Genomic DNA, 27,552 nt, shown 5'->3' on the forward strand with positions numbered 1-27,552 from the left:
GGTGTACTCCCTTTGTGACAAGACCCTTATGTCTTAAAGACAAACAGCTTTCACTGCTGAGGGACTTTATAGATTTGCCTGTGTTCAGCCAGGAACTTGAAACCCAGAATCCCTTTGGTCACTCTTCTGAGGTTACGACTTGCAGCATGTGCGCGGTTAGAAGGGTATTGCTTTTCTCCAGGTACCACTTTCACTGACACTGTCCTTAAATTCCTCGGTGGGACTTCTGGTATGATCCACAACTGTTGTTCTTCCCTAAGCTCTTGCTGATTGCTGTTTTTAGCAATACTCTGAGGTAGGAACTGTTTGTTTTGAATAAAACTATGACCTGTGGTGGGCTTAAGGCATCATTTTGACTGGATTAAATACCCTGAAAACTGTTAAGTGGTTTTTTGTTTTGTTTTAATGTGTAAGGGCTTTTCTCAAAGATGGTAGAGTAGGTGGGCTTTTGTCCTCCGATGACAGAACTAAAGTCCCCTAGTGTAATGATATTTCTTTTGTATTTTAATACATAAAGCTTGCCTGAAGATCAGAGAGTAAAACAGACCCACTGGTCAGGTTTACACACCAGGCTGTGGTGACACATGTTTAATCCTAGTAGCCACACTAGTTTGCCACAGAAACAGCGTGGTAGTGGTGCACACCTTTAATCCTAGCACTAGAGAGTAATATAAGGAAGGAGACGGTTCTCAGACATAGTTTCATTCTGAGATTTCTGGAGGCAGTATGTATCACCATTTCAGACTAAGGTAGAAAGAGCTAGTGGCTGGCTGTTTTGTTTTTCTGACCTTAAGGTTGAATCCCAGTATCTGTCTCTCGGTTTTATTAATCATGCTACACCCTAGCTCTCAGGCTTTTGATCTTGGACTGAAGAATTAAGAGTCACATGTTTGGGAACTTGTTATGAGTCACATTACCAGCATCTTTGAGTCTCTAGTCTGCAGACTATTGATAGGGCTTCTCAGACTCCCTAACTGCAGAAGCCAGCCCCTCCCGCAGAAGTCAACATGTATGCTGCTATCTTGTGTTAGTTCTACCTCTAGAGAACCTAATAGAGACTCCCTGAAATAGGCAATATGCTAGACTTTGAAGCTCACTCTAGCCCTTTTCTGAACAGAATTTTTGCTTATGGAGGTAGAGGTTGGGGAACGAGCTATAGGCAGAGCAATGCTGAGAAAAATGCAGTCAGCGAAGTTTAGTAGCCATTTGGCCACTGAGAAATACTGTATTCCATAGATGAGTTTTTTCTTTAGATGAGTCATGCAGATTACCTTGTGTGCTTTTCAATAAATCAGTTCTCTTACTATTGCTGTTTAGAAATCCAGTTCTCAGTGTACATCTTAACATTTTCAAGATATGAAAGCCAATCATCTGCCATTAATATTTTGCTCTTCTAATATTTTCATTTTGTTCTATTTCTTAAAAAGAAAACATCTCACGTGTATGGACATTTTGCCTGCATGAACATGCATGCAGTGTCCTTGAAGGCTAGAAGAGGCAGTCAGAACCCATGAAACTGGGGTTACAAAGGATTGTGAGTCAACACTTGGGTGCTGGGCCCTGAAGCTGGGCCCTCTATGAGTACTCTTATCTTAACCACTGAGCCTCTCAAGCCCCTGAAATGTATTTTGAATGTTACAGACTGTCAGGGTAGCCTCTTCTCTCCTATTCCCAGAAAGTAATACATGTTATTTATGGGCCTATCCATAAAAGCGAAGTTCAGCTAAAAGTGTTTCCCAACAGAACCAAGGATAAGTTGCCATAAATGTGACCTTTCTCCAAGTTCATCTATAATTTTGGAAGGAAAAAAGGAAAGTCCCATACTTATTCTGTAGTCTTCACAGACATTAGAGAGAAGGGGAAGCATTTCCTATTGGAATTTCTATTAGGTTTTAGCTCAGTTAAAAACAAAGAACTCTCATGTAAACACAAGCTTAAGTTTAATTGAAGAAAACCTTCAAAACCTTCATTAACAACAAATAAGGAAATTTTAACAATGCTTACCATTCTTTAAACATCATGTACATTATTAATATATACTGTGTATTTCCAATCAATTCCACTCAGGCTCAATTCAAGAAACACAATTATAACAGGTTTTATACAAAAAATACTTCACTAAGAAAGTAGATAAACTGCACAAAAACAGTACAAGTATAATGTGCATAGCAATATAGTTTGAAGCATCTATTTATGGCTTTATTTAAATCAAAACTATTAGGGGAATGGGCCCACTTAGGACCTACTGTTACAGTTGACATATGTAAACTGTTCACATCATTTTTAGGCACTTGCTAACAATAGTGTTTAATCCCTGAAAAAAATAAAACATATGCCCCCAACCAAATAAAAAAAAAGTCAGAAATAAAAAACAAGAAAATAACATGGGTACAATCTTCATTTTAAATCACCCACTTTTATTAATGCATGCACAGAACTGAAAGAAAATAAATTTTTGTGTCATAAACTTTCTGTGCAAATTTACATAATCAAGTACAAAAATATGTACATTTTTGTTATATACAAAAAAGAAGCCCTGAAGTTTTTATCCAATCAATGAAAATGTCATTAATATGTATAGTAACAACAAAACAAAAAAATGACACTGTACGTTGTTTTTAAATAGAACTCCATTATTCAATGAGGCAAAAAATTGATACAAATGTTTATGGTAAAGTTAAATCAATGGATTGTTATAAAATATCCATTTTGAAATTGTTGGGCATGTCTCTTACGAATTGTTCTTAAAGTTTTATGAATTGCTACAGAGTCCGTCATTAATGCTTCTCTATTTTCAAATGCCAACTATTAATACTATTTTGGGTTGTTGGTCATCCTGAAAAATTACTAATGAAAATGGTCTGTCCTAATCTGGACACGTTCAGGTAAAAACAGTAATTAAACACAAGCAAAAATATGATCTGCTTTGTTAACCTTGCTTTAAATTATTGTATCTGTAAAAATAAGTTGTTTGAATTTTCAAGAAAAGCCATTCCCTTTGAAGTGTTTCTATGTTTTCTGTTCATTGTGAAAGGATGCCAACCAAATCAGATAAACACAGTTCTGTGCAAGGAAATCATTGGAGAACAGAACCAAATTCAGGAAAATGTTGACTTTCAAGTGGATTTTAGAGAAAGTTCCTTTCTCCTCTGGAGACTGCCTCATTTACTGAAGTGACTGAGATGGTCACAGAGTAACAGAATCATCTTGAGGGTATTCCAATCTGACACAGGGCAGAGTAACAGCAACAGTACTTACTTGCCCAAAACACTTCAAGCATTATTTCAAGTTTAACTACAGTCCAGTAAGATGTAGCTTTGAAGGAACATAATACCTTTCAAATGAACTGTAACAGATAGAAAGTAACCTTATCAAGCTTAGGCCATCTTCACAAGTGGTAAGAAACTCATGTGTGAGACGGTTCTTCATCTCCAGAGAAAACTCGTTTGTCAGATCTATAAGGCTGGTTGGAGAAGAAAGCGAATGCGGTTGTTCACCATTACCCTCTGCTCACTCTCTAAACTCAGCTGGGAAAACTCTTATCAAAACTTTCCTTAGACCTACCTTCCCACAGATGCATCTTTAAACAACTAAAACAAGGCTCATCTGTGCTAATTACTTTCTTTCAAAACATGTGAACTGTGGCATTTTCAAGTACCACACATAAAGCTTTTCTTCTTCCACAGAAATATAACCAACTCTTAAAATGTTCAAAAACTATATTGATGTAGAAAATGCCTGAATTATGGTAATTTAGTCCATTTTTTCCTTCTAAAGTCTCTTTCCTTTGTAATTACAGTAAGTTATTCTAACACATTCCAATCCCGAGTAGCTTCCACTAAATGTCTCTGCCCATGGCCAGCCCACATATCCTGATTGTCAAAAACTCGACCACAGAACCAGCAGTTAAACTTAGTTTTCAAGACATCTTCAGAGGTAGTTTTTACAATCTGGTAATTATTTTTGCTAGTCTTTTTGAGTGTTAGTTTTAGCACAAATCTTTCTTTCACAGAATTAGCAGGTTTAACCATTTTGTGTCTCTTGGAAAAGTCACTGTAAGTTGTTTCTGAAGTATTACAATGAACTGGCTTCAGTAAAGCATTAATAGTTGTTTGTGACAATGAAACCTTCAGTACACGTCCATTAAACTTTGCAATAGTTTTCATCACTCGTTCTACTTCTGGGGCATCTGCATCAGGATGGTTCAAAACCACAACTGGTTGGTTTCTCCTAGGACATTTCACCAGTTGTTTGGAATTAAAAGGAAAAAGTCTCAAAGTTCTACCTGAATCCTTTGAAAGCCTGGGTCTGCTAAATGCAAAGGTTTCCTGAACATCATCAGCATTAGCCTTTTCTCTACACTTTCTATGTAATGTGGACTTTTTTCTTGGAGGTTCTTGGTAATTATCAATATACTTTCGTTTACAGCTTCTATTTCTAGATACAATTGTGGTTTCAGAATCTTGACTTATACGAGTCTTAATTTTTGCAAATTTATTTTTACAAGTCTTCCTTTTATTGAAATTTCTCTCATTTGTACAATTGGCTTTATACCTTAATACTCTAGTCTCTGAATGCTCACTGATGCATGCTGGTTCCTCAGAAGATTCTGCGCATGCTGCAGTAGAAGCATGAACAATTCCATTTGCTGGCATCAAATCATTTACTAAGACTGGTAAGGCATTTCTAGAAGATTCTGGCTCTTTCTGCTCTCCAAGTCCCAGTAGTTTAGATGGTACATTCTCTTTCTGGAATGAGGGTTCAGAGTTACTAACTGAAAGATTATTAGCAGCACTGACATTTAAAACAGGATTAAAAATTTTTACCAATATTTTCTGTGGTGCTCCTTCAGGTCTCTTTGGCTGAATACGTTGGTAAGGACTACTTCTGACTAACTTAGGCTTAAGCGGTTCAATGTTATTTGGCATCATACATTTTAAAAACACAGCTTGTTTCCCATCAGGCATGAGGGTGTACAGAGATGCTTTGGGCAAGGTTTCATTCTGTTGCTTTCCTGTATCCAAGATATTCATCTTAGGGCCCTGCTGCTCAGGTAGAATGTTAGGAAAATGAACAGGTCTCACTGAAGAAGCCACTGATGTTTTAATAATGTAAGGACCGTTCAAAGGTGACGCATTTGCTGAGCAACTTTTCATGCTGACACAACTGCCACCACCAGAGCAAAGTGTAGGGGTAAGAAAGTTATTGTTTGCTTCTACTTTAAGAAAAGGTGTTTTGCAAGGTTCCGTAGTTACGGTTCCATAGCTGGGAACATTCTCAGTTTTGACAGTGTGAACACCTTCAGGTTTCCCTTTATTAAGTGTCAAAAGCACTCCAGGTTTCTTGTTCACAAGAAGAGAAGCAGGTGCACTCTGTTTATTAATCAAAGGGAGTGGTCTTCCAGAGAAAACGTGGAATCCAGGTTTGTTAGCAACCTGCAGTGGTATAAGAAAACCTTTTGGAGTTTGAACAAATACAGGATTTCTCTGTTCTGAGGTTAGAAATGGATTCTGAATATATACAGGACTCGAATTTTGTGCTGTGGTTCGGAGTTTGTCTTTTACAAGTTGTTGTGTTATTATTGCATCTGACTGAGTCTTAAGTAGTGTGACGATACTTGGAATTTTAGCGGCCACCTCTGAATTTCTCACATCTTGTAATACTGACACCACTTGTTTTTCTTGTCCATTACATTTTAAATTCAAATCATTTGTAGGCACACTAACACCTACACTGGGAGATGGAACTGGGAAGATGTCTTGTACCTGGAAGTCTTTAGAAGATTCTACTACCATTTCTTCTTCCCGAGCCTTTTTAAATGTTTGGTCACAATTGAGTAGAAGGTTTTTACTGGTAATGTTATCAGAATTTTCCTTTATATCAGATTTTGGTTTCAGTACATCTTGAAGTAACTGGTTTACTTCTGGTGGTAAAAATTCTGAAGCCTGCTGGCTTTGGAGAGAGAAAACAGATGTGATTCTAGGCATCATAGGGGAGCCAGCACTGGGAATGTCATTCCATTTAGTTTCTTCAGTAACATTCAATAAATTTTGGTTTTCATCAGTGAAGAGGCTTTGCTTATCAAAGTTATGTCTTTCTTCTAAATTATATGGTTCTTCAATTTCAGTTTTTGTTTTGAAAGTTCCATCTTTATCATTCAATGGGCTGACAGATGCTAATGGGCTACCTGAGTTGGAGTTCTCCTTTTTCATTAGTGGTGAAAGTGAATCGCTATCACTAGCTGAGTCCTGAGTTGTTTCACTGGAAGAGTCCCTCGGAAGGTTTTCAAACCCTCCTGTTCTTGAAAACCTATGATGCTTGTAATTCACCTTTGAGTAATTATGAAAAGGTAATGAACCTTGGTTGGAGAACTCAAAATAGCTGGAGGATTCGTCAGGTAACTCAGAGCTAACATAATTGATGCAATAATTATGCATATCTCCACAACTGTATGCATTTGGCTTAGTGGTAAGGTTGACTTTATCTGGACTTTTAATGGTGGTGGTATCTAATGCATCTGGATGACTCTGAGTGGTATGATTTTCCCACGAGTCAACATTATCTCTTGCTTCAACTTTTGTAGTCAAACTCACTGATGCAGCAACTGACTCTGATGTTGTTGGCAAAGATAAACTTTTACTGTTATCTACTGTCTGAAGCATATTATTCTTTTCAGATGTGAAAGCCATTTCTTTTTCAGAAGTTTCTTTCCTGGAAAGCACAGGAGACGAAGATGAGAGTGGAGCTGCTTTGACAAAATCTGTGTCATTCACCTCAGTTGTTACTCCAGTTGCAAATCCAGCGCTGTTCAAAGCTTGGGGTGGCAAATTAGCAGTACTATCCTTTTCTGTGTCTGGTTGTAAGGCTGGTGCAGGTAAATTCGGTTTATTAATAGGCAACAATTTTATTACAATATGCTGTCTCCCATCGACCACCTTAAAGCCCATAAACTTAGCACTGTAGTTAGCAGGAATTGTTATCTTATTATTTCTCACCAGTAACACTGTAGGCCCTTGTACACCACTCTTCAAAGAACTTGAATTAGCATTTGCTCCCTCGTCAGCTTTATTATATTGACCAGGGGACAGCAAAGTTGACTTTTCTGATTCTGTGGGTTTATCATCGTTCTCACAGTGCAGTCTTTCACCCTTTTCTTCATTTAATTGCTCTTGACTCTGGTCTTCAGATTTAGTCTGTGTTTTGTTCACTATATTAAACGTGTGAGCAGTTTTTCCCATACTTTCATCATTCCCATTGGTAACTGTCTTACGTTTCCAAAACGTCTTTGTTGGACCTATTTTGTATCTCTTAAGTATTAGTTTAAGTCCTGTTGTAGTTGTTGCCACTCTTGTATCATATTGGTCTTTTTCCAGTTTTTCTTTTGCATATAAGTGTTCTTTATGCAAAGTTATAACATGTCTGACAAGTTGGTCTTTATGAATGGCACCATAGCTACAGTAGTGACAAGTGAAGGGAAGAGTACCAGAGTGGACACAAAGGTGCTTCTGAAGCTCTCCCTTGGTAAAACAGAGGTGACGGCATTTTCCACATTTATAATGCATTTCTTTATGTCTATGAATGTGCTGAACAAATGTGCCAACATCCTGGGTAAAGAATCTACACTCTTCACACTGAAAATTACCATTAACACAATGTTTAGACGTGAAGTGTTTTGTCAACTCCAATAAAGTATATGAACGCTCACTGTTACAAATATCACATTTTACAAAAGTGCTCCTATGGGTTTTTCGGTGTTGTTTAAATATCTGGAAGTCATTTGCTGAAAAACTACACATTTCACAAGGAAACGAAGGCAACTCACCATGATGCCGCATTTCAAAGTGTTTCTGCAAATCGTTTGGACTATACTGAGTACTGTCTTGGCATTTTAAACAACTGAAGTTGAGTATTTTTGCAGACATGTTTACACTCTCTTCTTCAGTTCGCTCAGATTTACAAGGCAGTACACACTCCTCAGCACAACTTACAGTCTTTACACTGAAAGATTTCCTTGCAGTCTGTGGTTTGCTCTGAAATAATATTCTGTATTTTTCAACTTCATGTTTCATTAAGACTTCATTTGGAATATTTATCTTGGGCAAACTGATGTTCACATTTTTTAGCTCGTAATGAAAACGAGTTTCTGCAAGTTTTGGTGTAGGTACTGATCCAATAGTATCTGCTGTCTTATTTCCTGTATCACATTTTGTCAAAGTAGTTTGTTTTTCATCACAAAATAGCTGTGTCTGTTCAAATGGCATGATTTAATTTTTAAAAAAATCCAGTTTCTTTTGTTCTGAAAATTTATGAAGTTATTTGTGACTTAAACACAAAACAATACTGAGCTGCAACATCTTCAAAATAACCAGGATTTTCCTTGAATCAATTCACCTAAAATTAAACAAAGAATTGAAACTTTCATCACAAAATTCAAAGTAAATTTCTTATTTCTAAATTCATTCTGACTCAACAAAGCAAAAATGCTAATCAAACACATATACTAAAGACACAAAGACCTGATCTGTTAAGAACACCTAGGTTTAGAGGAAGCATCATCTAGCAATAGAAACAGTATTATTAGCTTCTGCTGTTTCTCCTTCCCTTAGCTTCATGGTCAGGCTCCAGGTGATGCCAAGATGACTATTCAAGTTCAGTTAGCAGCCTTCAAGGTACAAACTTAATTAAAAAACCTATCACTCCTCCAAAAACAGGACACAGTCTTGGCCCAAGTTTTCTTAACTGTCATTTCCTACAATAAGACAAATTTCTATGAATGACCATACCTGATTTACAGGAGACTCATGAGAGTCAGAGGCATAAAACACCATCAAGCATGAACTGGCATTAGGGACTATAGGATGTTTTCCTAGAAGAAAATCAGCATTATTACTAGATGGTAGGAACAGATAAGATAAATGCAAAAAAGCAACATACACACATGAAGTTTGCTGTTTGTCTTGCATAAATAGAATATTACTTAAAAGACTTTAACATCTTAACTTTCTTTACTTTTGTATATACTTCTTTCGAAGATATATTGAATGTTGTATATGAGTATGCTTCTACCTATATCTGTATTAATATATATACATATATTTACATTCCTACCTCTGATTAAGATATTTATATACATTGTTTACATTTGGAGGTCATTGTCCTCACTCATTGCACAGTTGTTCATTCTCTTAGTCTTCAAGTTAGATAGATAAAAATCAAGTCATATATGTTTATTATATTTATATTTAGGCTAATCAGGTTATTTAGATGCATAGAGATCATACTTAGTATAGATAGTATAATCTTCAACCTCTTCGAAGAGTTATGGAAAATGGCCTTTAATCTAACTCATAGTTCTATAGTTGTAAGACACAATCACTCCTGGCATCACCGCTCTACTCCCGAGAGAACGCTGAGCACCAAAGACACTCCACATGGAGCTTGTCTTCTTCCTGGCAGAAATGGCCTTTGGGCAAAGAAAAAGCCCATACTTCAACCACTGACAGAATTATTGTCTTATCTTGCCAAGACAGGGTGAGAGAGTCCTAAAAGGTTTCTTGCCTTTGAAAAATGGCATGTCAGTTACATCAGGCCTTAGCCAAAGTTGGTTGACTCAACATTGCATACAAGACTTTGGGTGATTGCCCAGGTATTCAGTTGTCTCTTCCATTCGTTGTACATTTCAAAAGTTTTCCGCTTGTATTTCCGGGCTGCTTGAGTAAAATTATTTTCCTTCTCAGATCTTTGATGGAGTTAAAGATTAGATAGTTGTAGTTACCATCTACATTATTTAGCAGAACTTTTGTTATATGTTTCTTGCTTAACATTGTTTGTTGCTTGTAACTTTATATTTATTATTTGCTTCTATTGTATATAGTTGTATTTGGTTTAGTTCTGTCTTATTTTAGAAAAAAGGGGGAGATGATAGGGGAGTTCAGCCAATCACATTCTGTTTTTGGGGTGTGCCGCCCTCAGGCAAAAGCCTGCCTATAAACCTAGCAAGCGCGCTCTGCTAGCTCTCTTTTTTCACCTGGCTCCTGCGTCCTGACGGATCGTTTGGATTCTGGTGTAAGCTGTTGTAAGTCTTACTTCTGTTTATTAAAGCTGTATATTTTATATCAAGATAGTCTGGGGACCTTTCATTACCAATCGCCCTGCGGCTACACCAATGCAAACAGATCTAGTTCCCCCTTCCAATGACTTCAGAACATCTCAGAGTAGATATGCTGTGGACTACTTCTTACTGCTGGTGGAACTTAATTCCTACTCTTTTGCTATTTCAAAGGCTGCTATAGACTCTGCCCAAAGAACAAGATTTAGAAGGACACATTAAGCTGAGCTACTCATGACTAGATGACTTTGTTCTTGTGTTTTCTTTCTTGTAATGCACATATTAAAAAATTTTTTTAAAGCTAAAAACAAACAGAAAACAAAGACAGCTATAGGAACTATCATTCCATGTCACATTTATGCATATAATATTTCTGAAAGATATCTAGATATATATTTGCTTCCACCCAATGTGCAATTCTGCAGTTCTAAAATTTTCTTATTCTTATATCCAAGAAAGTTAAAAACCTACAGTAGATATATTACAAAAGAATTATATTTAATTTTTCTAATATATAACTTGTATTTATTTTTGTGCTCCTCTCTGAACAGAAAGACAAAGTGTTCTATGAGTAACATAAGAGGTAATGCGTATTTATCGTTTCCTCATATATTAAAAGGGATTTAAATTGAAATGGCTATTGGTTGAAAACTGCAATATACTAAAAAACATAAAGAAGTAAAAACTATAGATGCAAACTCCCTATCAACTATTTTATTATATTAATAAATTGCAAAGCAAAATTTTCAATGATGGTTATCAACAAGGATAATTGTCATCAAAGTAACTATTTGATCTGATAAACCCATTAAGAGAGTAAACTAAGTTACTGACTCTAAAATATTTGAAATAGTGAACCTAGAATGGGATCTTTAAACTTTAGTATTACTACTACTACTATTACTACTACTACTACTAATGGTGATGGTGGGGTGTGTAACAGTAAATGTCATATAAAGGGTATAGGGGACCTAAAAGAAGAAAACTACTGAAAGTAACTAGAACTGTTAGAAAGTCAGGATATAAGGATGTCTAAATGAATGTTCCTTCATCCAGATGGAACTTAAAGATGATTTAGTAATGACTAGCTAGGGAAATGCTTAATTTACAAATAAGAAATACCCTTAGCTTTTACCTAAATTTGATAACTTTCAATTAATGCAGAATGTCAATACACTCTTGGAAGAGCTCAAATATTTCAGGTAGTTGAGGGCTTGTATCTCAAATTTCAACCTTACCTGGAGAATCTATCTGATCTTGAAGCATGTTTACCCTGTAAGTGTATAAGTAAAGTCACTGAAGAACAACTTATTCTAGAGTTGCCCCTTTTGGCTGAAAGATGAATGGATGGATGGATGGATGGATGGATGGATGGAAGGAAGGAAGGAAGGAAGGAAGGAAGGAAGGAAGGAAGGAAGGAAGGAAAGAAGGAAGGAAGGAAGGAAGGAAACAAACTATGTTATAAATACCTCAGGTAATACAAGACAGGAATTTTATCATAATTTTCACTCCTATCTATTAAGCTAGTTTTTAATTACAGTCCAATTTTCATCTCCACCAATAAAGATTACTGGTTATTTAAACTGGTTTTTATTAACTTATAAGTTTGCCATCATCCTAAATCACTGAAATAAGACACCTTTGTAAAAGTATTAAAATAATCTGCAATTTCCTACACCATGATGACCAACAAAAACTATAGGCTTTGACCACTGAAATAACAAAAAGACTTAGTGGAGAAAAAGTTTTTTTGTCCAAAGTGAACTCAAATTCTGGGGCTCAAGCCACTTTCGCACCTCAGCGAGTGGGCAGTGGGAGTACCAAGACATGCAGCACATTCAGATGCAAGCCACCATTTCAAAGAGGAAGAAGCCCATTAGGAGACACTCATTCAATCAATATTTAATAAATATCAGTAAGTAAGAAAGTGACAAAATTTTGCCTCCTTTATTCACTAAACATACCTTGAGAGAGATGGAGACTTGAATGGAAGATCAAATTGGAGCTCTCTAGGTGACAGAAGGTTCAGGAAAGAGAGGAATCCAGAGTTTCCAGCTGAGTTCAGAAGCTAGAAATAGGGAATTGCTACTATCAACTGTTAGGAGAGATGTAAAAGGAAAATTATTACTGAATGCAAATGAACCTTCCTATACTAACAGATATCTTCTCTGCCTAGTACTATCTTTTCTTAAATTATGCTTAGGTCACCTTCAAATTAAAAAAGGGAGAAAATCTTGTTTTACCACATCTCAATTATTGATATCACTAGAAAAATTAAGCAGGAGCTTGACATTGCGTTGCATGCCTTTAATCCCAGCACTGGGAGACAGAAGGATCTCTGTGAATTTGAGGCCAGTCTGGGCATATAGTGAGTTCCAGGCTGGTCAGGGACACACAGTAGGATCAAAGAAAAAAATGAAAAACAACAAACTAAAAAGATAAGCACAAATAACTGGATAAAGTGATGGGAGGAAGGAAGGGAGGAAGGAAGGAAGAAGGAAGGAAGGAAGGAAACAATTTTAAGTATTCAGAAAAACTTCTTTTTCTCTTTCTCTTACCCAGAATGACTACAATAAGTTATTGCCATTGATTAAAAAAAAAGAAAGAGACAAAGAAAATTTCTTTTAAAAATCAAGCAATACACAGCTTCTCCATATCCCCTGACCTCACTCAGGGGCAGGGAGATGCCTAAAACCAGAAGTACCTAAATACCGTATATACAGTTATCTTCTTACATATATCTATGATAAATTTAACCTATAATACAGACACAATAAAAGATGAAAAATAATAAAATAGGATAATATGTATAATAAAAAAGTATGAAACTGTACTATATTCACCATCCTTCTGGTATGAAGTCTGATGATACAATGTTCTCAAAGCAAGGTAAATAAGAGATATTGTAGAATAGCATTGAGCTACTATACTGGAAAATATGATGTCATGAACATCAAGTTGACAACTAAGATACCTCCCAAGTGACTAGAAGCCAGGTACCATATACAGCATGGGCAGGCTAGACAAATAATTCATGCCAGGATGTACAGAAATAGACTACAGCACACCACTCAGAGTAGTATGCAATTAAAACATGAACTCATTATTTCTGTGACTTTTCTTTCTTTCTTTCTTTCTTTCTTTCTTTCTTTCTTTCTTTCTTTCTTTTTTTCTTTCTTTCTTTTTTTTTTGGTTTTTCAAGACAGGGTTTCTCCGTGTAGCCCTGGTTATCCTGGAACTCACTTTGTAGACCAGGCTGGCCTTGAACTCAGTGATCCACCTTCCTCTGCCTTCTGAGTGCTGGGATTAAAGGTGTGAGCCACAGCCACCACCACCTAGTCACCATTTTCAGACTATCACTATCGGTTAAAAATGAGAAAATTCTACAGTTGGCAATCACAATGAGATTCGAGATTATATATATATATATATATATATATATATATATATATGTATATATATGAAAACAGCTAATGTTTTATAAGAAAGAAAAAATGATTTTGAAGTCAGATGAAAAAAATTATAGTAATTTTAAAAAAAAGATTTGAATTTTTAAAATCAAAGTTTCTCCAAATTCTAGGCATATTATTAGTAGGAAGAGAATATAAAGCTCAACACTTATGACTTATCTAGTAAAAGATTTTAGTTTAAAAAACAAAATAAAATTATAACCAAATATAGTAAAAAGTTATCTTAAATAGAACTAAAGTTTTCATTAACTTCATCAACTAGTAGCTATACCCAACACCAGCTGTAACTGCTAGGAGGTATGGATATGGAGTAGGCATTTATGGAGTTTTCAGGGGAGAAGAAACCCAAGAGTTCATTCTACATTTACTCTCAAGTGAGAAGAAATGCTAAGATCCAGAGACTATATAATAAACTCTACAACACAGAAGTAAATATAAACAGCATTACTAGTATAATTAGAGATTGGAGAAAAGGAACATATACAACAAATATATAAAAAGTTCTTATGGAAAAATTAACAGTGAGTTCCCACTGCAGAGATTACAAAAAGAAAATGTTAGATGCTGGAAAGCAAATAGGCAGCAATGACTAAGAGCACTTATAATCTCTGGCCAACAGTTGGTAAAGCTAAGAACTGATCACTTTACACTCTGAATTTTCAGAAAACCTAGGAATTGCAGCACCAAGCATGTAGGAAAGCTAAAATAAAGTGAAATTTAGAGAAAAAAAAACTGCAATTTTAAAAAAAAATATAAAAACAAGCACATCCACCATATTAGTATGCAAATTTGTTTTAGCCTTTGCTAAGTTATAAAATTATATGTGTGCCAGATAATTGTTTTAAAACAAGTTATTATGATTCATTATCAGTAAATAATTTGTCTACTCATTTTATAAGCCTATTTACCCAGTTACATAAAAATTTTGGGGGGCAAAAGGGCTATGAGTAGAAAAATCTTAAGAAGCCTGTACTAGATAGAATACTAATTTTTGTTTATTTGATTGTTTTGAAGTAGAGTCTTTCTACACAACCCTGACTGTCCTAGAACTCCCTGCACAGACCAGGCTGACCTCGAATTAATAGAGATCCACATGCTTCTGCCTCCCCAATTCTGAAATTAAAGATGTGCACCATCACAACCAGCAGAATACTGTTTTGTTTTTTTAAGGAGTAGGAAGGAAAGGACAATGATGTAACTCAAACCCAGGGACTTATACATGCTAGGTAAGTGCTCTAGTTAAGTATGTGTGGGCTATAAACACACCTCAATGTACTCTTTAAGAAAGTGCTGGATTTGATCTGATAAAGTTTTATTTAGAATTTCTAATGCAATCTTTAACAGTGTAGACTTTGATATTACAGAGAAATTGAATAATGACCTATAATACTGTCTACCATGTTCTGTACTAGCTAACTAACCATAATGTTTTCCTTAAACTGATATATTCTGTGCCCTCTTCTGGCCCCATGGGCACTGAATGTATATGGTGCACATACACACACACAAGTAAATCACTCATACACATAAAAATAAATATTTTTAAAAGAATATACCTTATGAAATGAGTATGCATCAATATCATGCAAACATAGGTTAATAAGACTATGATAGCCAGGTAGTGGTGGCACACATCTTTAATCCCAGCACTTGGGAGGCAGCGGCAGGTGGATGTCTGAGTTTGAGACCAGCCTCATCTAAAGAACGAGTTCAAGGACAGCTAGGGCTACACAGAGAAAGCTTGTCTTGAAAAACCAAGAAGAAAAAAAAGAATATGAAGTAAATTATAAAATATCCACAAGAAAACATTATACAGAAAGATGTATGATTGAATTGGGAAAGACAGTTTGTATAACATTTTTAATTTAAAAAAAAGAAAGTTGTACATTAAAGCATCTAATGTATTTTCAAGTTAGGAGGAAAGGTCATCATTTGTATGATAGGAAAAGAACCTGAAAGGCAAATAAATAAATCTGTAGAAAAACACTCTCCAAACCACTGAACGACAGCATGTTCTGTACAATAAAACTATGTTGCCCGATCAACAGACTCTTCAGCCCTCCTTAGTATGTGGATGACAACAAAGAACAACCTGACTACCAGAAGCCTTTAGGGACACCTGCGTGTGCAGTCCTGTCCTTGATTAAATTCTGGAAATCCTCACTCTTTAAAGTAAGTCCCTTTTTTTTTTTTTGCTTTATAGCTCATACTGCTTCCATTAAATATAGTCAAAAGTTCATACTTAGGGACACATAGTAGACGAACCAATGCTAACTGTACTTGTTTCACAAAAAAAGTATACTTTGTGAAAACCTTTGAAGGACAATAGGGCGTGAATGTACAAGAAAGATTGAAAGGGCAATCTAGGTCAAAAAACAAGAAACGTGAGAAGCAATTTTTTCTCCAAAGGTGCTGCTCAAAGAGAATGCCTTACAGAAGGCTAAGCAATAACTAGACTATAAATGACACTGTAAATTTATGTGAAAGGTGGTCGATAAGGAGAAAACATAAGAGCAGCACTTCCAAAAGAGTAATAAGATAGCACTAGAAAACAAGATTAAACTGAAGAGGCGTAAAAATAGAGGGAAAAAAAAATCAGAAGATCAAAGGGACAAAATAAGATTGGTTTATAGTGGTTCACACCTTGTAATTCCTGCACTCAGGAGGCAGAGGCAAGAGGATTAAGATTTTATGGCTAGCCATTACACAGCAAGACCCTATCTAAAAAAAAAGTAATATTTTTTTTTAAAAAGAACCAGAAAAGAAACAATGTTGACACAGGTTAGAAATCAAACAGTGAGTAAAAGACTGAGAAATTTCACAGCAAAATGCCCATGATAAGGAGATCCCAACAGAGTGAGTCACAAATGTCCAGTCCTAGAATTAGTCTTGCTTCCTTCGCAGATCAAAGAGCAAAGAGACTCTGTAGAACCCAAGAAGGAAAAATTGTGGTTTATTCACTAGGTTCCAGTTAATAACAAAAAACGAATAAAAATAACCCAATAGTTTTAATCTTAGTGCTTGTGACTCAGCCTACAGCTCTGTAACACCACAGTACAGATTGGAAAGCTAATAATTGTCATGAGCTTTTTCTTTATAACTACTGCATTCCTTGACAATTACTCAATCCTTTTTCTGTAGTGATAACTTAGTGCAAACAGACATGAATCCAAGTAACCGGAGGGGGAGGGAATCAAAGCAGTATAAGGCAGAAAAAAATTACTGATTATTCTGCCCAAGAATCTAGAAAAACAAAAACAAAAGCAAAACAACAAAAACCTTGTCTATTTCTTTAAAAGCAGATCCTACAGTAATATCCTCAAAATACTGTCTTTTCATGATTTGGAAAAAAGCATCTGAAGCTTTTTCTTCTTTTTCTTTTTTTCTCATTAGTCATTTAAAAATTTTAAAATGTCTACCTAAAGAACTCAAAACTATTATACTAAAGCAAGAGATGGTTTTGTAATACAAACATACATACACACATATCACACACACATATATATAAAAAAACAACTCAAGCATGATCATTTCTAATCAATGTGAGCTGATATGCAATTTAATGCAAAAATATAGTACTAACATATTATCTTCATATGCATAAAGGAGACATGATAAAATATAGGTCTAGAAATGCCGAAATTCAATTCTGTATCTGATTCCCTAGAATTTCAGATGAAATCATTTTATAAGAAACTTTAGAGAGCATGTTAACTTGCTTTACTTGAGTTTAGTTTGAAATATTAAAAAATCAGAAATGTAATCTTAAAATGTAATATTCATTAAACTAATGGTGTAAAAATGAAACAAATTAGCACTGAATCCAATATGTAATAAATAAATACTAATCTTTGTTGCCTTTCTTCTGAACATTACAACTGTGATTGAGAATACGCAGATATTAAGATTTTGAAATGGGTGGGGGGGAGAACTGTGGATGTAATATAAAATGAAATTTAAAAACATGTATGAGAAAGAAAGATTTTGAAATGTATGAGGCCAAGGAAAGGACTCAAAGACAGATTGCTATTTGACGTGAAAACACATAAGAACATGTAATTCATCCCTGTCAGCTTCCTCCAATAATAGAAACTGTTTTCTTCATATACAAAGGACCTTTTTTCCATGGTTACAACTTCAACTCCCAAAAATTCTTTCTCCATCTCAGTATACAGTAACAAAATCTATCCTATTCTTCAACCCATAAAGCAAGGAATTATCCTTTCTCTTATTAAATATTGTCTTAGTCACTGTTTTGTTGCTGTGAAGAGACACCAAGACCAAGGCAACTCTTAGAAAAGAAAGTGTTTCATATGTAATTGGGGGCTTGCTTACGGTTTCAGAGGTTTAGGTCATTATCATCACAATGGGGAGCATGGAGACACACTTGGTGCTGGAGCAGTAGCTGACAATATCCTGATCCACAGGCAGATAGAGAGAAAGAGAAAGTGTACGGATGCACCTGGGCTTCTGTAACTTCAAAGTCCATATCCAGGGATGTATCTCCTCTAACAAGAGTATCTCCTAATCCTTCTACTTGTTCTCAAGTAGTGCCACTGTCTGACGAGTAAACATTCAAATATATGAGCTTTGGGAGCAATTCTTATTCAAACCACCACAACCACATAACCCGTAAGTAATCTTAATCTACTATTTTCAAAATGTATCTTGTATCCTCACTCCCCTTCTCTTGACAGTCAATGTCATCACCTTAGTCCAGTCACTGTCAGCTCTAACTTGAAGCAAAATAACAGTCTTCCTAAGTGGCATCCATGTTTCCCTACTGTCTACCACAAAAACACATTCTTTAGGGCTGGAGAGATGGTTCAGAAGATAGGAGCAATAGCTGCTCTTCCAGAGGACCAGGTTTCATTTCTTAGCACTCACATGGCAAGTCACAAAGATCTGCAATTTTAGTCCCAGGGGATTTGATATCCTTTTCTGTCTACCACAGACACTGCACACAGGTGGTGCAAAGATACACATATAGGCAAAACACCATATAAATAAAATAATATACTATTGAAAAGATACAATAAAATAAAATGCATTCTCTATGCAGGAGTCAAATAATATATCAATATAACTCACAATGTTCCATAACTTAAACCTTAAGTCCACCGGGATGATCTAACAGAATACTATATAGCCAGGCAGTGGTGGCGCACGCCTTTAATTCCAGCACTTGGGAGGCAAAGGCAGGCTAATCTCTCTGTGAGTTCAAGGCCAGCCTGATCTACACAGCTAGTTCTAGGACAGCCAGGGTTCAAAGAGAAACCCTATCTCCAAACAAACAAATAAAATAAAGGGATACTAAACACTGAGTGGCCCATAAACAGTAGAAATAATTTCCAGAGTCTGGGAAGCCCATGATCAAGGCACTAGTATCCCTGTTATGGGCTGAAAAATGGTTAAGTAGTTGAGAGTACTTGCTGCTCTTCCAGAGGACCTGAGTTTGGTTCCCAACACATATATTAGGTAAGTCACAACCACCTTAAGCCCACCTGCAGGAGACCTGACACTTCTGGCCCAGAATGGGTGCCAGCACTCAAGTGTATATACTCACATGCAAACACACACACACCTACACATAACTTTAAAGTATTAAATAACAAATCTTGATTTGTAATTATTAAAAAGCGAAACCACACCTTATCCTTGTCTTCTCTCTTCACTCTCGTCTCATACTTCATTTGCCATCTGCAAATATAATCTAGCAAACCCCCACGGTCTCCTAACTCCTCAGATATTCCTTTCTTAACTTTGCCTCTCCATTTGTTATTCCTTGCTTGAACTGTTCTATCTCAAAGGGCTACATCCACTCATCTTCTGGCTGAGCGCAAATGTATCCCATTCAGCAAAGCCTTCTCTTAACCTATAAATCACCCTCCTCAGTAAGAAATAAAAACTACTTTATGCCTTTTATTAGACTTTTACAATGTGTTGGCAACATTTTAACTATCTTCCAATTTATCTTCTAACTCTACACTAGGGTTTTAACTATATAAGAACTCTATCTATAATGTTCTTTGCTGCTCTATCAATATAGTCCTGGGTTTGTTGTTAGCACCAAATCAGTGCCAGTCTTTTGCTTGAAGTATCAGGAGTACAATAGGGAAAAGGGGGCGGATAAAAAAAAATGCCTCCCCTTATTGAGATAATAGTCTACAGTTTAGAGAATAAAGTACACTGTTAATCTATTCAAAGGGAGCCAAAACAGATCAAACAATGGAGAAAGGAAGAACCAAAGTGTTATCAGGAAAATCTCCCTTCAAAAAAAGTTCTTATGGGGTCCTGGGTCAGTGATATTTACTAGTCTAGTATTCTCTGCAAAGCTTTGAGTTCTATCCTCAGCACTGCCAAAAGAAAGAAGAGAATCTTAAGTTAAAAGTAGGGACTGGGACACAGGCGTAGCACTTGCTTTTAGTTCCCCAACTCAGGAAGCAGAAACAGGTGGATCTCTGGGCCAGCTTAGTTCTTGGTCAACCAGTGACACACAGTAAACAAATTAATATAAACTAAAAAAAGAAGTTGAGCTAGCATTCTAAGTAAAGAAATATTAAGTGCCGAGATCCTGAGTGTGCAGCATGCCTGATATATTTGGATATATCAGTTGGATATATACCGGATCAGAAAGATTGAAAGGCAAAGTAACGTAAAATCAAAGGTATAACATGGGGACACAAATAGGGCCTGAAGGTATAAGCAATTTGGTTTTATTCTGAATCAGACAGAAGCTACTTCAGATATAAGACATAAGCTGAATTATTTTTGTTTCTTCCTTGAAAGTGTCTTGGACATGCTAGTCAAGTATACTCCAACTAACCTACATTGCCCAGCCCCTGAACTACTTTTAAAAGAGATAATCTGGGAGTTATTAATTTATTAGTTATTACATTATTAGGGGACCAACTTAAAGATTATTAAAATTACCGTGTATGAGATGAATCTAGAAGGTATGGTAGGGTTCTGAACTGATTTTGAAGAAGCACCTACAAGATTTATTGACCTATGATCTCTGATATAAAGAAATCTATCAAAAGCAATTAAAATTTCCAAATCCAATAACTGGAAGAACTATGTTGTACTATAAGCCATTAAGTATTCTAATATAATTAAAATGTATGTCAAATATTTACTAATATTTAAAAAAATGTAGAAATAACAGGAAAGTGTTTTTAAAAGGTCAACTATACCCATGCACAATTCAGTGAAATTGTATAATTAGTACTGCATGAAACATACGGCGTTCTAGTTAAAAGATAAAATTTCAGTTGTCACCATGATATAACTGTGTTCGCATTTATGTATTTGGAACATAATTTAAAATCACCAAAGCATAAGTAAATAAAAAAGTTTAAAGCATAAAGCCTCAAGATATAACAATATAGCTGGGTGGTGGCGGCACACACCTTTAATGCCAGAGAGGCAGGCAGATCTCTATGAGTTTGAGGCCAGCCCCATCTACAGAGTAGGTTCCAGGATAGCCAGGGCTACACAGAGAAATCCTGTCTCAAGAAAAAAAAAAAAGCAAAGAAAGGAGAACAAAATAAATGACAATATTTAGGAGGAAAAATGAAGAGGAAAGTAAGACAGAAAAGGAACATCCACTGATACTAAAGCTAAATGAGAATGTGGTATTCTAAAGGCAAGGTGAAGAAAATGGAATTAATTCCGTTAAGTAAGCTAACACAGAAATTACCACTGGTTTTAAGGTCATGATCACCAGGAACAATGATTAGTATAGTTTTGGAGGAGTTAATTAATAGAGAAGGTAGAACAGTACAGATTGAAGAGAAAAATGGGAACAAAGCTGCCCTATAGACCACTCTTTCAGGAAGTTTACCACAAAAGATACACAGGTAGAACTGAAATGTTTGGTGTGTGCTTGTGCTTTTTTAACAAACAAAACTATAGTATGAATGAATATCAATTAAAATAATATGTTAGAAATTTTTTAAGCTGAGGATAGAAGAAAAATGTAGTAGCACTAAGAAAACAAGACAACTCCTCCCTAGTAACTGCAAGGAAGGCAGAGACACTAGCAGGTGGACACATCTGGGAGACCTTGAGACATCTTAGTTCACAAAACTAGCAAACTACAAACTACGGGCCAAACCGGGTCAACAGCCTGTTTCATGAACTTCACTGAAACATAAGCTACATATTATCATCTATGGCTACTTTTCATATTACAATAACAGCTGATAGCAGTAACAGAAGTTATATGGCCCCCCAAAGTCAAGACATTTATTGTTTGATTGTAAGAAGAGTTTGCAAACCCAGGTATACTTAAACCATTAACAATCTTTAGGTTCGAAGGTAGAGGATCTGACTATGAGAAAAGAAGACATGATCCTAGACAACACCAGCATCTAACAAGCAAGCAGCACATTAACTTTTGAGTGAGACAGGTGCTTACTGTGTAGCCCTGGCTACCTGGAGCACACTATGTAGACCAGGCTAGCTGCAGAACTCACAATCTCCAAACTCTGCCTTCTGAGTGCTGGGATTAAAGGCGTGTGCCAGCATGCCCTTCAGGAGATGAATTCTATGAATAATCAAATATTACTTAAATTTCATTCATCTTGTTTATCAAACTGTTTTGTCTACTGTCATATCACTTTCATTGGCTTTATCTTTAAAAGAAGTATAGTTTTGGTCTGTAAGTAAAGGATCAATCAAAAAGGGCAAGGTAAGAAAAAAATCAGTTAAATTTAAGAAACAGAATAGCATTCCAAGTTATTTACGACCATTTGTTTACTGAGGCCCTGTAAATTGAATGTTGAGCCAAAGCAAACACTCTACTACAAAGCTACAGCCCTAGCCAAATGACCCTTTTTTTTAATTCTCAAGATAGATACAAAGAAGTTTTTACCACAATGGATAATCTCATACCATTTAGGTATAGTTTATATTTAACATCAACAAAATGGCATTAATAACTGTCGATAGAGCTAATATTTATTTTTATCTATTATTACTTCTTGAAATAAGACCCCTATGAAGCCTAAGCTTTCAAACTTAAATACACTCTATTTTTCTGACACTCATGTAGCAATACCAATCCCAGCATCGATTTTACAACCTGTAATAATCTAAATTATTTCAGTATGTAATCATGCTGCAATTTTTTCCTCACTTCATGCAATACTTTCACTATTCATGATGTCACCTTTTCTACACAATACACATCAACACAATTTTGAAAATTCTCTACATTTATCATTATTTTACTAACAGACGAAGTACCATGCAAATCTGGCAAGGCGTCAAACACATTATATAAAAAGAAGTTACTCAAGTAAGGAACATGAATGACGACTTGGTATCTCAACCCAGCTTTACTGTTCTACTCAATATAGCTGTCAGACATTAATTTCTGAATAAACAAAACTTATGCCTTTGTGAAAAACGGCCCTAAAACGAACACAATCTACTGATAAAGTTCATGAAATAACATTATGATTACCAGGCAATATAAAATAGCATAATCAATCCTGGGTATTTTTAATATATACTTAGTGCATTTGAGAGGAGAGTGGAGATACCGTGGCACCCACAGGCCCTAACTGACACAGGCGAGCGGCATGTATCTCTGGACTGAGGGCGAATTAAAACACGTTTTGTACAAAAGCACAGCATTTTCCACTACATCTTTATAGCTCTACTTATAATTTGTAGGCAGTTTCTGCCATTCTTCTTGTTTACATCAAGATATTCAGATATTTATTCCAGGAAACCATCATAATTCTTTAGTCAACCTTTCCTAACAAATTAGGTACCATATAAAACCCAAAATTACTTTTTGCTTGCATTAAAATAAAAACTTCTACCTGTAGAAGTCCCTTCTATTTTGGCCAAAAATAAAATACTAAGGTAACTTAAAAAATGCACAAACACATAACCATTCAGTCTATTTAATCCACTATTAAAACATGGGAACTTACTACTTAATAGACTATCTACTCCAGCACGCCAATCCTTATCATACCTTTCTTCCAGGAACAAAGGCACACAACTTAATGCTTGGACAAAGCCATAATCAGGTACAGTGATAAAAAGAGATAATATCTGGAAATGAAAAAAAAAACAAGATTTCAAAATTTTTGACTGTAAAAGTAAAATGTTTTTTGTCAATTACACTTCATACTTAACCTTGGCATATAAGTTTGTTTTTAAGATCCTTTGTACTAAGGCATAAGCATATCATTAATACCCAGTGATAACATGTCATAACTTGTATAATACAAACGTCACAACTCAAAGCATAAAAATCTATCTAATACATTAGCATCACTTAATACAGTAAAATGAAAACTGGTCTTGTCCCACCTAAATCACAAAAGCAGAGCCAGTACTGCATCCAATTCTGAACCACTTATGTGACCACTACAAAAGCATCTTGATGATGCTCATGCTGATATCTGAGATCCCATGAAAACCGTTCACCATGTGAGCCAGTATGAATATTCATAGTCCAGACATGAGAGCAAAGAACCAAGAAAGAGTCCAAAACTTTGTAATAACCGTTTTCTTCCACTTATTGCAAAAAACGTTTTAGTAGAGTACCTAAAAAAATGCAAGATTCAAACTTTGCATTTAAGAAACAATAGAAAGTAGAAAGACTGTCATATTAAGTGCTCTACAGGGCAACTGCTTCAATGAGAACAATCCCAAACAAACGCAAAGAGTAGCAGTAAAAGTACATCAAAAGGGCACTGTCAGGTATTTTTTAAAATCAAACTGGATTTAGTTAAAAAAATTCCCATTTATATTTCAAAATACAGCATCTTTTGAAATCGGAGGGTGTATGTGTATATATATACACACATACATATGTGTGTATATATATACATGCATACACATACATACACACACAGTATATCCAGAAAAGATATAGGAAGATAGGAAGTGTGCAATAAAACCTTCGGGTTACAAGTTTATATACAATGAGCTCACACAGTAGAAATGCACTGTAATTGATGCCCTTTTATCTTTTCAAACACTAGACACGTTTTGAATTGGTAATTATCATTTTGCAAAAGAAAACAAAACAAAAACCCAGTAAGGTCTATGTGATTACCTACCCCACAAAATGCCAATACCCCAAAAGTGTTCATTTGAGCTGCCTTAAGTCCTTTTAAACGTTGTCTATCCACTCTGATCATATATACTACAAAACACTCTAATCAGAGCTGTTCTTCTGTAAAAAGAGCAATTCAATCAGAATTAATAAAGAGTGCCTAAAAAACAGACTTTCAAATTAATGACGCTCCTACCACAATGTGAGTTATCACGTTGCATCCCTGAGATAATCACAGGCAGCTCAACATTCTCATCAACTAAAATGTGACTTTTTTTTTCTATTTTCAAGACTTAAAAAGAAAATTCACAAACACTAAATGCCCCAAATTTAAACCTAAAGAGAAAACTAACTCTTAACTTTTGTTTTCTAAACTTCGAAGCTCCATCTGATCCACTGGTCTAGATAAGAGTTAAAACACATCACCATATATGCATTCAGCCCGTATCCTTGGCATTACCCAAGCCGTCTACTCAGAGACTTAACAAAGAGGACACCATGTTAAGAAGAGATTCAAGATGGACCCTACAAGTAAAAAAAAAAAAAAAAAAAAAAAAAAAAGGCCAGCTACAAAGACATCCATCTGCCACTGGGTGTGGTTGGGGGGTGGGGGTGGGAAGTCTGCCAAGAGGAGCACTTTTTTGCCCAACTCTGAAGAGGGCGCGGAGTGCGTGCGCCAGGGAGCGGGGAGTCTGTGCGAGGAACAGCCCCCAAGAGCCCTAGAATGGGCCCGCAGTAGGGATGCCGTCGAGGCGGACCGGCGAACCTACAGCTCGAGGGGTGCGGGCTGAGGGCTGTCCATCCCGTTCGCACCGGCCGCGGAGCCCGACCGGGGATGGCTTCGCGCGCCGAGCGCCCCGAGTCGCCCCCGAACCCCACGCCCGATCCGCCCCTTTCCCCGGAGTTCCGCTGCCCCTCGGGCGCGCGGAAGAACACCGTTGCCGCGCTCGCCCCGGCCCCGGGCGAGGAGCTTGCAAAGCTCCGACAGACAAACTTACAGCAAGCCCGAGCAGAGTCGAGAGCGGCCGGCTCGAGCCGCTGACAAAAGCCCCGGCTTAAAAAACACGGACTTCTCTAGAAAAACTTTGCCGCAAGTTGGGCGGAAGCGCTGAATGGACGGGACTATTTAACATGGGCTTCCTATCACAAGAGGCGGATCCCTATATCTTTTGGGGGGACCCTGATAACCCTCGGACTCGCCCCTTGCCCCCTGCTGTCTTTCTGTGCGCCCCGCCATCCTAACTGGTCTTGGCGGCTCCGCACTACAGGGAATACCTGTCGTGGTCCCCATTGCCTGCGAGTCCCAGATGGCGGCCATTACCCGTCCATCCGGGTATTTCCGGAAAGCCGAGCGCCGCGCTGCCGGCAGCGCACGCTGCGGCGGAGGGATCCGCGCTTCACCTGAGGCGAGCGGAAGAGAACGGCGGCCGGAAGGGTCCGCGCCTCAGCCTCACGAGAGTAGGCCATGGCGGGAGTCCACGGCTTGGGGTCTCCCTGGGTCCCCCCTCACCACTGTCCCTGCGCTCACCGGCGGCGGGGAGCCAACTGTCCCTGGAAGAGTGGGAGAAGGCCACTCTGTACCCACCAGAAGCTGGGTGCGCTTGGCAAGCCTTGGCTGACAGGAAATGGCCTCCACACAGAGGGTTTAACCAGCCCCGTCTTAGCACATGGCGTCTTCCTACTACTCACTCGGACCGTGCAAGTTTTGGTATCCCTTGAAGTCTTGGTCTATGGAAGAAGCTACGGCCCACAGAGAGCCCACGCTGAGCTCAAAAGCGGGGTCACAGGCTACCCTGAGGGATGGTCTCCTCACAACGCGCCAGGCGACTTCATCCTAAGGCGGGGAGATGTCGTCTGAACTAGGAAGTCCTCTCAGCGAAGGAATCCCCGGCCCACTCACGCACAACAGTCTCAAAAATGGAATCCTTGCTCCTGACAAAAGAATCCGCCCCCTACGTCATGCAAGAGTTGTACAGACTTCATACATGGCTCCTCTCTTTCAAACCATTTCAGAAGCTTACTCACCTCACTTGGTGAATAAGCACCTAACTTGCAAAAAATATGTCGAAGCACGTGGCAATTGCTGTCTTCAAAAACACTAGGCGGAAGGATATAGCAAAATAATAAAACCGCGAAACTCTGAGAACTTTGGCTTCGACTGTGTACCGTAGTTTTTTTTTTCTTTTTTTTTTTTTTAGGTTAGCTTGGCACTTACAGGTTTTTCTTTAAAAACAGCTTGAAAACTTTTAAGTGTTTTCCAATCTCATAGAATATGCTTTTGAACACAATGACCTGTCGCCACAAAAGTTTTCCTCCACCCTTTAATTAAAAACCACACAAAGAACCCCTCAGTTTTGGGTGGTACATACATTGGTGGACAGAAGTCCTCCTAGAAAAGGCATGCTGAAATTCACATGAGTAGTACAAATAGAAAGCCAAAGGAGAAATTTATTAATACCAAAGGGCAGTATATTATGAGGACTATTTTCTCTTTAACAACACAATATTTGTATTGCTCCAGAAAGAATACATATGCCTGAGGAGAGAAGAGGAAAATATCTTGTTTGGCTTTAGGGTTTTTCAAAACCATGTTTCTCTGTGTAGCTCTGGTTGTCCTGTAATTCTCACTGTAGACCAGGATGGCCTCGAACTCATAAAAGAACTGCCAGCTTCTGCCTCCCGAGTGCTACCACACCTGGCTAAACAATTTTCTTTTCTTTTCTTTTCTTTTTTTAAGTTTTCCGAGACAGAGTTTCTCTGAGTAGTTCTGACTGTTCTGGAACATTCTCTATAGATCAGGCTGGGCTGGCCTTGAACTCATGTGGATCTGCCTGCCTCTGCCTCCCAAGTGCTGGGATTAAAGTTGGTACCACCACCGCCTGACTTTT

The 27,552-nt window shown here is 37.1% G+C and overlaps 1 protein-coding gene across 7 annotated transcripts; it reads right to left on the reverse strand.

The window, feature by feature from the left end:
- Positions 1-1,923: 1,923 nt before the first annotated feature.
- On the reverse strand, positions 1,924-26,513 carry Znf518a (zinc finger protein 518A). 7 transcript variants are annotated; one of them, XM_085693918.2, is made up of 6 exons: positions 25,940-26,009; positions 24,669-24,784; positions 23,573-23,652; positions 12,073-12,203; positions 8,784-8,866; positions 1,924-8,391 (listed from the first exon to the last, which is right to left on the reverse strand). In XM_085693918.2, the coding sequence occupies exon 6, from the start codon at positions 8,259-8,261 to the stop codon at positions 3,804-3,806; it is 4,458 nt and encodes a 1,485-aa protein (XP_085550044.1). In that variant the 5' UTR covers positions 8,262-8,391; positions 8,784-8,866; positions 12,073-12,203; positions 23,573-23,652; positions 24,669-24,784; positions 25,940-26,009; the 3' UTR covers positions 1,924-3,803. The 7 variants fall into 7 exon arrangements, with proteins under 7 accessions (XP_085550044.1, XP_085550046.1, XP_085550047.1 ...); XM_085693920.2 differs by lacking the exons at positions 24,669-24,784; positions 25,940-26,009 and adding an exon at positions 26,354-26,513; XM_085693921.2 differs by lacking the exons at positions 24,669-24,784; positions 25,940-26,009 and adding an exon at positions 26,250-26,513.
- Between the last annotated feature and the right edge of the window lie 1,039 nt (positions 26,514-27,552).

The sequence above is a fragment of the Myodes glareolus genome, chromosome 7, assembly GCF_982192425.1.
Source record: "Myodes glareolus chromosome 7, mMyoGla1.1, whole genome shotgun sequence".
NCBI lineage: Eukaryota > Metazoa > Chordata > Mammalia > Rodentia > Cricetidae > Myodes > Myodes glareolus.

Excerpts from the sequence above, each read along its gene's own strand:
- Znf518a (XM_085693920.2), bottom strand. The coding sequence starts at position 8,261 with ATGCCATTTGAACAGACACAGCTATTTTGTGATGAAAAACAAACTACT.